The sequence below is a fragment of the Oncorhynchus nerka genome, linkage group LG13, assembly GCF_034236695.1.
Source record: "Oncorhynchus nerka isolate Pitt River linkage group LG13, Oner_Uvic_2.0, whole genome shotgun sequence".
NCBI classification, from domain to species: domain Eukaryota; kingdom Metazoa; phylum Chordata; class Actinopteri; order Salmoniformes; family Salmonidae; genus Oncorhynchus; species Oncorhynchus nerka.
The window spans coordinates 18,918,937-18,931,507 of record NC_088408.1 but is presented as its reverse complement, the minus strand read 5'-3'; the positions used below and the strand labels follow the sequence as shown (position 1 = coordinate 18,931,507).

Below are 12,571 nucleotides of genomic sequence, written 5' to 3'. Positions count from 1 at the left end.
TGAAAAGAGCCCTGGTTGAGGATAGTGTGAAAGACCCTGTGCATTGCGTATGTAGAATTACAATAGAGCTGCTGGCAGTCGTGTGTGTGTGTGCCTGTCTAGGAGTGACCTATGCCTCTACTTTGACCTGGGCTGGAACCTACCTACCTACTACTGTTGACCTTTACGGGTTCAGGAAGAGGACAGTGCTATGACAGAAGTGCATTCATGCAAGATGTATGGCCAGCATATTTTATACAAGGACCATTTATTTTACAGAAAATACCAATTTATTTGACAGAATTTAAAAATGCAAGTGTATTTGTATGAATTACCATTTTTTTATGAATATGTTTACATCAAACTGCAGAAGATTTTTTCCGTTCAAAATGCACACCAAAGAGACATACCAAAACTGAAATTAAACAAAAAGACTGTCAAAGCCTGTAAAATGCAACTACTATCACACAGCAATCAGTAGAAAAATCACCCCCCCCCCAAAATGCACCCTAATATACTTGATAACCAAGATAGTACCCAATTACAAATCAGTTAACTTTAGCAATTGAGATGTACAAATGATTTAGAATTGAAAAAATAAGCAAAATAAAATAAAAAGCATTTCAGGAGACAAGAGTCCTACAAGCAAACATTATTGGCTTACAACAAGTCTGCTAAATGACTTAAATGTAATGTAAATGTAAAGAGGTGAATTTGTACAGATATCTAAATGCACATTCTGTGCCAAAGGGGGAAGAGGGGAGACTATTTTGGGGGATCTGTGTTTATGCCATATTTCTCCTTCAGAAGCTTCAGCTGCTCCTCTTTCTTCTTGGTGTCCATCTTCTGGAAAGCCTGTGAGAAACAGTGGAATGAAAATCATGAGTTATGCATGTTTAAGTGCAAAACGTTACTGTTTACATGTGACACCCAGACACAGGCCGAACTGTCAGAAAGAAAATAACATATTGATTACAACATTTACCTCACATTAGTGCCTTAAAAGTTAGTCAGTGATGAACAAAGTACACAAAAATATCAGGCCGACTTCCGCAACAACTAAGAGTGCGAAGCGCAAGGCTAAACTTCTTCGCCGTTTTGGTCTAGCAGCTATCACACGTTGCAGCAGAGTGAGGCACATCAGTGTACATGTGCAGATCCTCTGTGTCGTCTTGCGTCACGCTCGTCTGCGATATCTGTGGTTCATCCAGTTGCTCGCAGCAGCATAATATTGCAGACTCTCAGTTTAATAAAAATAAGCAGTTTGACTCTTCCTCCAGACACCTACAAATGTAATGTACCAGCATTGTTGACTAATGCCAACACCAGGGCTCAACAACCCTGTTCGTGGAGAGTTACGTTTTCGCTACAACCACAGCTGTATCTAACCTGACTCAACTTATCAACCAGATAATTATTACAACCAGCTGCGCTCAATTAGGGTTGAAGTGAAAACCTACAGGACAGTAGCTCTCCGGGAACAGGGTTTGAGTGAGAACCAACAGGACGGTAGCTCTCCAGGAACAGGGTTGGAGAGCCCTGGCCTACAATGTTTGTTCAGTATGGTATTTTCGTCATATGCAAAACTATGAAAGTTACTAGTCCTGTTGAGAAAATATATCAACAATGGTTAGAGGAGACTTTGTCAGGTCCTTGATTGATGAGATTATAGGCCTACATACCCTGTTTGCATTGTAGTATAAAACTACAAGATATCTGTTGCAGACGTTGAATCCAGAAAGGTGATCGCAGGCGTTCTTGGCATCAAAGATGTCCTCGTAGACCACATAAGCTGTCCCTCTTGATTCCGGTGTGTTTCCACTGAAAGACAGTGCATAAGAATACATACATTTAGACAAGACAATGATGAGACTTTGTGGTTGAATACCTGCCACAGTTCTGCAGACTAGCCTACACACAAGGAGATGATACATGAACTAGCAAACAGCAGGGACCTGAGGACACCATCCAACCTGGAACTGAGTTCCCAGGCTTGAAAGGACAGACCAGATACAAATTCAATTAGCACTAAGGTGTAAAGTAAAAGGGCTTTTGAACCCAACAAGTGTCAGGAGTCTTTGAAGCGCCCTCTGAAGCACCCTCCTACTGTTCAAAGACCATTCACTGGCATTTTCTACAAGAAATCTGCCTCCAGAAATAAAAGCTTCTCCCATGTGGGTGTGACACCTGCTCCCGTTGCCTGCTGCACTGCTGCTTGGATTCCACCTGGCAATTTGTTCACTGTCTGCCCTGGCCTGTCTCCCCCTGTCTGGTACAGACTCACCCCTCTCTCCCGAGCTTTCGCTCGCCCCCAGCACACAAGCACTGTTGGGGCGAGTGACTCTGAACTTACAATGGCTAGCCCCAAGTCGTTATATATATATTTAAAAAAATATTGTGCATTTTGCCTCATGAATCCTGCATACTTTGTTGACTACAAACTTTCTTCACCCAACTGTGGGACAGACTGTTTGTCCCCACACTCGGGACTCTGACTCTATTGGTTACATAGACTTTTGGCCTCCCATCCTATTCTAACCATCTCTCGTTGGCTTTGTATTCATGTTACCTGATGAAATTGCTGTACAATATGATCTTGTTGCCATCTGATGCGCATTCAGATGTCAAATCAACACTGCAGAGCTCTCCCTGTCCTCTGTCGTTCCTTGATTGTATTACTGCTGATGATATCTGGAAATGTGCATGTACACCCTGGCCCATCTACTGTTGCTAGCCCCAATTCTGACTTGTGCTCTGATATCTGATTCACTGATTTCTGCTCTCGAAAAAACATGGGTTTTCTGCATGTTAACACTAGAAGCTTATTATCTAAAATGGATCCATTGAAAGTGTGGATTCACAGCTCCAATCCAGATGTGTTGGTCATTACTGAGACGTGTTTAAGGAAGAGTGTTTTGAATACTGATGTTAACCTTTCTGGCTATAACCTTTTTCGGCAAGACAGATCTTCCAAAGGTGGGGGAGTGGCAATCTTTACCAAGGATGACCTTCAGTGCTCGGTTGTCTCCACCAAGTCTGTCTCCAAACAATTTGATTTGCTGGTTTTAAGAATTAAACTTTCAAATAGCTCTTTGTTGACTGTTGCTGGGTGCTATCGTCTTCCATCAGCACCTGCCTGTATCCTACCTGCCCTAATCTCTCGCCTGGCCCCTTACACAAAGTCTGAATTTGTCCTGCTAGGTGACCTAAACTGGGACATGCTTAAACCACCTGACCAAGTCCTAAAGCAATGGCACTCCCTAAATCTCTCTCAGATTATCACCAATCCCACAAGGTATGACTCCAAAACACCCAGAAAAGGCTACTCTCCTCGATGTTATCCTCACAAATAATCCTGATAGGTATCAGTCTGGTGTTTTCTGTAATGACCTTAGTGACTACTGTTTTACAGCCTGTGTTCGTAATGGCTGCTCAGTGAAACAACCTGTCCTGATTTGTCATAGATGCTTGCTAAAAAACGAATGAGCAAGCCGTCCTTCATGACCTGGCCTCTAAAATGGTAAAGAATCAGCTTGATCACCTCTGTTGAAGATGCGTGGACCTTTTTTAAAAATATTTTCAGTGGTATTGTTTTCAAACACACCTCCATAAAAAAAAGAGAATAAAAAAAACAGGTTCAGCCCCTGGTTCGACCGTGATCTTTGAGTTACTCCACCTCAAGATTGCATTTGGCGAAAGGCTCGGCACACACACTCAGGCTGACTGGCTATCGTTCAGGCAATTGAGAAATAAGTTCACTCAGGCTATCCGGAAGACCAAGGTTAGTTACTTTAAGGAGCAGTTCTCTCCTTGTTGGTCTAACCCCAAGAAGTTCTAGAAAACAGTTAAAGACCTGGAGAATTAAACCCTCCTCCTCACAGCTGCCCATGTCCCTTAAAGTTGATGTGGTTGTTACTGACAAGAAGCACATGGCTGAGCTCTTTAATCACCACTTCATTAAGTCAAATAGAAATCCTGACTCAGCCATGCCTCCTTGCCCATCCAACATTTCCTCATCTCACACCCCTCCTAATGCGACTATCCCCAATGCTTCTCCCTCTTTTCCCCCTGCCCCGCTACAACATTTCTCCCTGCAGGCAGTCACTGGGTCAGAGCTCCCAAAGAAGCTCCTTAAACTTGACCCCAAAAAAACAATCTAGGTCAGATGGTTTAGACCCTTTCTTCTTTAACTTCTTATGGTATAGGGGACGCTTGCGTCCCACTTGGCCAAAAACCAGGGAAAATGCAGCGCGGCAAATTCGGCGAAAGCATAAGAAGCTATTATCTGATGATAGCACAACAGTAAACAAAGAGGGTAGCATATTTTAACCCTGCAGGTGCTACACAAAAACGCAGAATTAAAATATAAAACATGCCTTACCTTTGACGAGCTTCTTTTGTTGGCACTTCAATATGTCCCATAAACATCACAATTTGTCCTTTTGTTCGTTTAATTCCGTCCATATAATATCCAAAATGTCAATTTATTTGACTCATTTGATCCAGAAAAAAAAGCTTCCAAAATGCGTAACGTCACTACAAAATATTTCAAACGTTGCCTATAAACTTTGCCAAAATATTTCAAACTACTTTTGTAATACAACTTTAGGTATTTTTAAACGTTAATAAATCGATCAAATTGAAGATGGGTCAATCTGTTTTCAATAGAGGACGAGAAGAAACTAACACTACTTTTCAAGTCTTGGCCAACTCTCAACAGCGTTACCCTTTTCCAGGATGGCCCTACTTCTTCATTGCACAAATGAATAACCTCAACCAAATTCCAAAGACTGGTGACATCCAGTGGAAGCGGTAGGAACTGAAAACAAGTTCCTAAGAAATATCGTTTGCCAATGAGACTCAGTGAACAGACAGACAAAAATTCTGAACGCTTAGTCCTCGGGGTTTTGCCTGCTACATAAGTTCTGTTATACTCACAGACATAATTCAAACAGTTTTAGAAACTTCAGAGTGTTTTCTATCCAAATCTACTAATAATATACATATCTTATATTGTTGGCATGAGTAGCAGGAAGTTGAAATTGGGCACGCTATTTATCCAAAAGTGAAAATACTGCCCCCTAATCCTTAAGAAGTTAAGGTTGATGACCGCCGTATCATGTCAAACGCCTGTCTGTCCTTTCTGGGGAGTTTCCCATTGCTTGGAAGGCAGCCACAGTTTGTCCTTTATTTAAAGGGGAGATCAAGCTGATCCTAACTGTTATATGCCCATTTCTCTTTTGCCCCATTTATCAAAAGTGTTGGAATTTTTTCTCTCAAAAATCAACTGACTGGCTTCCTTGATGTCTATAGTATTCTCTCGGGTATGCAATATGGTTTCCGCTCAGGTTATGGATGTGTCACTGCAACCTTAATAAAGGTCCTTAATGATGTCACCATTGCCCTTGATACTAAGCAACATTGTGCTGCTATTTCTATTGACTTGGCCAAAGCTTTTGATACGGTAGACCATTCCATTCTTGTGGGCCGACTAAGGAGTATTGGTGTCTCTGAGGTGTCTTTGGCCTGGTTTGCTAAGTACCTCTCTCAAAGAGTGCAGTGTATAAAGTCAGAAAATCTGCTGTCTCAGCCACTGCCTGTCACCAAGGGAGTACTCCAAGGCTCAATCCTTGGCCCCATGCTCCTCTCAATTTACATCAACATAGCTCAGGCAGTAGGAAGCTCTCCTCCATTTATATGCAGATGATAGTCTTATACTCAGCTGGCTCCTCCCCGGGTTTTGTGTTAAATGCTCTACAACAAAGCTTACTTAGTGTCCAACAAGCTTTCACTACCCTTAAATCCCGTTAACAGGATCGATATGACAACAGCCAGTGAAAGTGCAGGGCACCAAATTCAAAACAGAAATCTCATAATTAAAATTCCTCAAACATACAAGTATCTTATACCATTTTAAAGGTAATCTTGTTGTTAATCCCACCACAGTGTCCGATTTCAAATAGGCGTTTACAGCGAAAGCACCACAAACAATTATGTTAGGTCAGAGCCAAGCCACACTAAAACACAGCCATTTTTCCAGCCAAAGAGAGGAGTCACAAAAAGCAGAAAGAGATTAAATGAATCACTAACCTTTGATGATCTTCATCAGATGACACTCATGGGACTTCATGTTACACAACACATGTATGTTTTGTTTAATAAAGTTCATATTTATATAAAAAAAATCTCAGTATACATTGTCGCGTTACGTTTCACTAGTTCCAAAAACATCTGGTTATTTTGCAGAGAGCCACATTAATTTACAGAAATACTCATTATAAATGTTGATGAAAATACAAGTGTTATGCATGGAACTTTAGATGTACTTCTCCTTAATGCAACCGCTGTTTCAGATTTCAAATAAGATTTACGGAAAAAGCAAACCATGCAATAATCTGAGTATGGTGCTCAGAGATCAAATACATATATCCGCCATGTTGGAGTCAACAGAAGTCAGAAATAACATTATAAATATTCACTTACCTTTGATGATCTTCATCAGAATGGATCACCAGGAATCCCAGTTCGACAACAAATGTTTGATTTGTTTGATAATGTCCATCATTTATGTCCAAATAGCTACTTTTGTTAGCGTGTTTGGTAAACAAATCAAAACTCACAAAGCGCGTTCACTAGTTGCAAACAAAATGTCAAAAAGTTCCATTACAGTCTGTAGAAACTTGTCAAACGATGTATGGAATCAATCTTTAGGATGTTTTTAACATAAATTTTCAATAACATTCCAACCGGAGAATTCCTTTGTCTTCAGAAAAGAAAAGGAACGGGAGATACCTCATGTGAAATGCGCGTGACTGCTGGCAGACCTCTGACTCATTCCCCTCTCATTGAACCCCCCTTTATAGTAGAAGCATCAAACAAGTTTCTGAAGACGGTTGACATCTAGTGGAAGCCTTAGGAAGAGCAACATGACAAATATCCCAGTGTATCTTCGATAGAGGCCGAGTTGAAAATCGACCAACCTTAGATTTCCCACTGCCTGGTTGGATTTTTTCTCCGGTTTTTCCCTGCCATATGAGTTCTGTTATACTCACAGACATCATTCAAACAGTTTTAGAAACTTCAGAGTGTTTTCTATCCAAATATACTAATTATATTCATATATTAGCAACTGGGACTGAGGAGCAGGCAGTTTACTCTGGGCATCTTATTCATCCAAGCTACTCAATACTGCCCCCCAGCCATAAGAAGTTCTTGAACCCTCCAAAACAAAGGTCATGTGGTTTGGTAAAAAGAATGCCCCTCTCCCTACAGATGTTATTACTACATCTGAGGGTTCAGAGCTTGAGGTAGTCACTGCATACAAGTACTTGGGAGTATGGCCAGACGGTACACTGTCCTTCTCTCAGCACATATCAAAGCTGCAGGCTAAAGTTAAATATAGACTTGAAAGAGGAGCGTATTTCGCTCACCCCAGCTGCCAAACTAACCCTGATTCAGATGACCATCCTATCCATGCTAGATTACAGAGATATAATTTATAGATCGGCAGGTAAGGGTGCTCTCGAGCGGCAAGATGTTCTTTAACATTAGGCCATCAGATTTGCCACCAATGCTCCTTATAGGACATATACCTGCACTCTATACTCCTCTGTAAACTGGTCATCTCTGTATACCCGTCGCAAGACTCATTCTCTCATTCTCCACATTCAACATTTACATTTAAGTCATTTAGCAGATGCTCTTATCCAGAGCGACTTACAAATTGGTGCATTCACCTTATGACATCCAGTGGAACAGTAGTGCATCTAAATCTTTTAAGGGGGGTGAGAGGGAATACTTTATCCTATCCTAGGTATTCCTTAAAGAGGAAGCAGATTGTTTGGAGACAGACTTGGTGGAGACAACCGAGCACTGAAGGTCATCCTTGGTAAAGATTGCCACTCCCCCATCCATTCTGCCAGTCACATTCCGATATCATAACCGCCATCGATAAGAGACATTACTATGCAGCTGTATTCATCGACCTGGCCTAGGCTGTCGACTCTGTCAATCACCACATTGTTATTGGCAGACTCAACAGCCTTGGTTTCTCAAATGATTGCCTCGCCTGTTTCACCAACTACTTCTCTGATAGAGCTCATTGTGTCAAACGACTCTTCTCTGTATACATCAATGATGTCGCTCTTGCTGCTGGTGATTCTCTAATCAACCTCTACGCTGACGACACCATTCTGTATACTTCTGGCCCTTCTTTGGACACTGTGTTAACTAACCTCCAGACGAGCTTCAATGCCATACAACTCTCCTTCAGTGGCCTCCAACTGCTCTTAAAACGCAAATAAAACAAAATGCATGCTATTCAACCGATCATTGCCCGCACCTGCCCGCCCATCCAGCATCACTACTCTGGACGGCTATGTTGATAACTACAAATACCTAGGTGTCTGGTTAGACTGTAAATTCTGCTTCCAGACTCACATTAAGCATCTCCAATCAAAAATTTAATCTAGAATCGGCTTCCTATTTCACAACAAAGCTTCCTTCACTCATGCTGCCAAACATACCCTCGTAAAACTGACCATCCTACCGATCCTTGACTTCGGCAATGTCATCTATAAAATAGACTCCAACACTCTACTCAGCAAACTGGATATAGTCTATCACAGTGCCATCCATTTTGTCACCAAAGCCCCATATACTACCCACCACTGTGACCTGTACACCCTCATTGGCTTACCTGGTTAAATAAAGGTGAAATAAAAATAAAGGTCCCCAAAGCCCACACATCCCTGGGTCCCTCTTTTCAGTTCACTGCAGCTAGCGACTGGAACGAGCTGCAACAAACACTCAAACTGGACAGTTTTATCTCAATCTCTTCATTGAATGACTCAAACATGGACACTCTTACTGACAGTTGTGGCTGCTTTGTATGATGTATTGTTGTCTCGATCTTCTTGACCTTTATGCTGTTGACTTTGCCCAATAATGTTGCTACCATGTTGTTTTGCTACCATGTTGTTTTGCTACCATGCTGTGTTGTCATGTGTTGCTGCCTTGTTATGTTGTCATCTTAGGTCTCTCTTTATGTAATGTGTCTCTCTTGTTGTGATGCGTGTTTTGTCCTATATTTATATTGAAATTATGTTTTAAATCCCAGGCCCCCGTCCACACAGGAGGCCTTTTGCCTTATGGTAGGCCGTCATTGTAAATAAGAATTTGTTCTTAACTGACTTGCCTAGTTAAATCAAATAATTAAATAAACTATGTAAACTACATCACCCATGGGCATTCCATCCAGATCAACAATCTTCCACTTACGTTCGAATCTGCCGTATTGGTCCATACTTCCCAAAGATGTCGTACATTTCCTCAGCTGTGATCTTGTATGGTAGATTTCTAATGTAGAGTATTCTGTTGACTTCAGGTGGTAATCGAATCTGCATAGAAAACAGCATTTGCAACTGATACGCTCAATTTACTTAACTAAATAACGTAAAATGAGTATAAACTGTGACAAGTTGCGTAAACAGTAACCGTTCATGATCAAGCTACTAAGTGATGTTAGTTACGCAGTTTAAAGCAAGTTAGATAGCTAACTTGAGTGAAAATAATTAACGTTAGATAACATTAACATTTCCCCCACAAAAAAAAGCGTTTTAGTTTAATGGTGTTTGATATTTACGTCTTAATATAATATGGCTAACGATAAAGCATAGCTTGTACATGTGTGAAATAGGACAAATACAAGCACCCATCAAATTATTATTAAATCGATCAAGCCAATCGCCTGTCTTTATCTTAGCGTTACAGTGTCTAGTTAGCGAGCTAGCTTCGTTAGCCACCCAACTACCACGCTAACTATACACTAAACCTGACGAGGTTGATTAGCTATAACTATCATTTGAATCCAAAAACATGATACATGCCAACTTACATTAGCTCGTTTAGCTGCTTGCATAGCCATGCTTGTATATTTCGTGTACAAAATGTGCTAAGAAAAATATATTTAACAACACACGAACGCAGATATTTTCTTAACGTATTTCCGATTCCAGACGATATAGTTCCGGTTACGTCATTTAAGGATCAAGTGCTATTTAAATTCAATTATATTTCCGTCAGTAAAGTTTTCATAGACTGTATTTCTAAATCTTCATTTGATATTTATCTTCAATACTTTTTTAAATGTAGATGTATTATTCATCCTCAGTCTGTGTTTGATGACTTAGTGATCCCGAGACCTGTGTTTGATGATTTAGTGGTCGTATGACGATCCTACCACCTGGTTTTGGCATAAAAACTACCCTTCTTGGCAGAGTCATACACTGCACTCATGTGAAAAGTGAATTGAATTGTAGCAATCTTTTTTTAAACCTTTATTTAACTAGGAAAGTCAGTTTAAAACAAATTATTATTATAATGATGGCCTACCAAAAGACAAAAGGCCTCCTGCGGGAACGGGGGCTGGGATTAGAAATAAAAAATAAAATAAAAATATAGGAACACACATCACGACAAGAGAGACCTAAAACAACAACATAGTACAAATATTATTGGGCACAGACAACAGCAAGAAGGTAGAGACAACAATACATCACATGAAGCAGCCACAACTGTCAGTAACTGTTCTGGATTGAGTCATTGATTGATATCTTCTTCTTCTATGAGGTTTAACGGCGGTTGGCATCCAATTTGTTGCATTACCGCCACCTACTAGACTGGAGTACAACTCCATTTTACTTTACTTATAAAAATTGACTATATAAATACCCTACCATCTAACGCTCGCTATACACACCAATTTCAAAATTATATAAAATAAAATGAACACCCCCCTACTCCACAAATTAAATGTATTTATTCCTACCTCATGCCATCACCCTGAAAGGATGAGACATCACCACTTAACACATCCTGTAACTCTTCTGCTGTCAAGTCTCGCACACCCAATTACCTCTCTGCAGCTGCCACCACAACCTCAATTTTCTGAGACTTCCGATCCATCCCTGCAGTACAATTAATAACCATTTTTATAAATGCTAAAAATCCAATCTTACTGAAAGGTATTTCACTTTTTGGCCTCTCCCTCTGTACTGGTATATCTTTACTACTCTCACCACTCCTCCCCCTTAACCCATCTTCCTCTACTTTCTTCACTGCCTCAGCATATGACATATTCTGCTCTACTCTAACCCTGGAAACCTCAACCTGCCTCTCTCGCATGGGACTTTTCTGATTCCCAAATCAATGGGCACCCCTACAATTAACACATTCCACTACTTTCCTCAATACTACACATTCCTTTGTCTCATGCCCTTCTGTACATTTCTCACACCTTGGACCCTCCCTCCTACACACTGCTGCCACATGTCCATAAGCTTGACACCTGTAACGTCTTAATGTATTCGGCACATATGCTCGTACATGATAACTTATATATCCTAACTTCACTTTGTCAGGCAAAGACTCAACTTCAAAACTCAAAAGAACAGACAATGACTCTTCTGCTTCCCCACTCTCACCACCCTGTCTGTGTCGCATCAAACAACAGGCATCACATACACCGGGAATCTTTGCCCTCAGCTGGTCAACGTTTATATCTACTGCTACCCCAGTTATCACTCCTTTCATTGGTGACTTTTTCTTGAGAATGAAACACTTCACTTTACTTACCCCTATTCATTTTACTTTGAGTGCATTCTTCCTCTGCCCATCAGAAACACAAACAATTATCACTAGACCACTTCTATTTACCCTCACCGATTTCACCCACCGTGAAACCACAAATGGATCAGCCAAAAGGCAAGAGTCCACTTTTTCATAAACTTCACTCCTATTGTCAAAGACTCTTCTTCATCCTGATCCTCGGTGCATACCTCGGTCTCCGATGACTTTACCGCACCTACCACCTTCGATACTTCACCCTCATTCACTTCCATTTCTCCTCCTGTCTTCAGCTCCCTCTGCTTACACTTTCGACCATTCTTCTTTGACAAACCATCTCCCGTTTTCCCACCGTTTTTATCTGACTCAAACTCTTTGAATGATCTCCCAATGTATTACACTATGTAATACACTCCCACAATATTGCTTTCACCTATTCAGATCAACTTTGGAGATGAGGGGAGTGCAAACGTATTACTTTTATTATTACGTGTTTTAATGTTCTATTATTTATCTATTTTCTTTCTCTGCATTGTTGGGAAGGGCCCATAAGTAAGCATTTCACTGTTAGTCTACACCTGTTGTTTACAAAGCATGTGATTAATTCAATTTGATTTGAAAACATAGGCATATGTGTTGGGGCCTTGCCTTGTAATTCAGGGTCAAACTTGTAATAAAGTGTCTTTATGCAGTGCCTCTTGATAATAAAACTGATATGCAAAGACCGGTCAAAGATGGTTTTCTGTGGACCCGTCTTTGTAGTGTGGGTACCAGTCTTTCTAGCTAATATTCCACTCCTTGCCACTCTGGTCATTTGCCAAATTTAGCAAGGGGTGGAATGTAATAGCTGAACAGAGACAGCAACCAGGCTACCTTCTTTGGTCCTAGAACCCAGATCATCATGTCCCTCAAAGAATTTAGGGTAAATGTATTTGACCTTTCGGCCTTTCATTATATGTCATTATAA

At 40.7% G+C, this 12,571-nt stretch overlaps 1 protein-coding gene across 1 annotated transcript; it reads right to left on the bottom strand.

Annotated features, from left to right (window-relative positions):
• Window positions 1-217: 217 nt before the first annotated feature.
• LOC115139187 (splicing factor 3b, subunit 6) lies at window positions 218-10,004 on the bottom strand. Its single transcript, XM_029676321.2, has 4 exons — window positions 9,875-10,004; window positions 9,259-9,377; window positions 1,662-1,800; window positions 218-834 (listed from the first exon to the last, which is right to left on the bottom strand). The coding sequence occupies exons 1-4, from the start codon at window positions 9,902-9,904 to the stop codon at window positions 745-747; spliced, it is 378 nt and encodes a 125-aa protein (XP_029532181.1). The 5' UTR covers window positions 9,905-10,004; the 3' UTR covers window positions 218-744.
• Between the last annotated feature and the right edge of the window lie 2,567 nt (window positions 10,005-12,571).

What these genes read in the sequence shown, in the direction of transcription:
- LOC115139187 (XM_029676321.2), bottom strand. Translation starts at nt 9,904, where the DNA reads ATGGCTATGCAAGCAGCTAAACGAGCTAAT. An exon ending in AAGCAGCTAAACGAGCTAAT is followed by an intron (nt 9,378 to 9,874) that starts GTAAGTTGGCAT and finishes TTTTCTATGCAG; the next exon opens with ATTCGATTACCACCTGAAGT. An exon ending in TATACTACAATGCAAACAGG is followed by an intron (nt 835 to 1,661) that starts GTATGTAGGCCT and finishes TGTTTCTCACAG; the next exon opens with GCTTTCCAGAAGATGGACAC.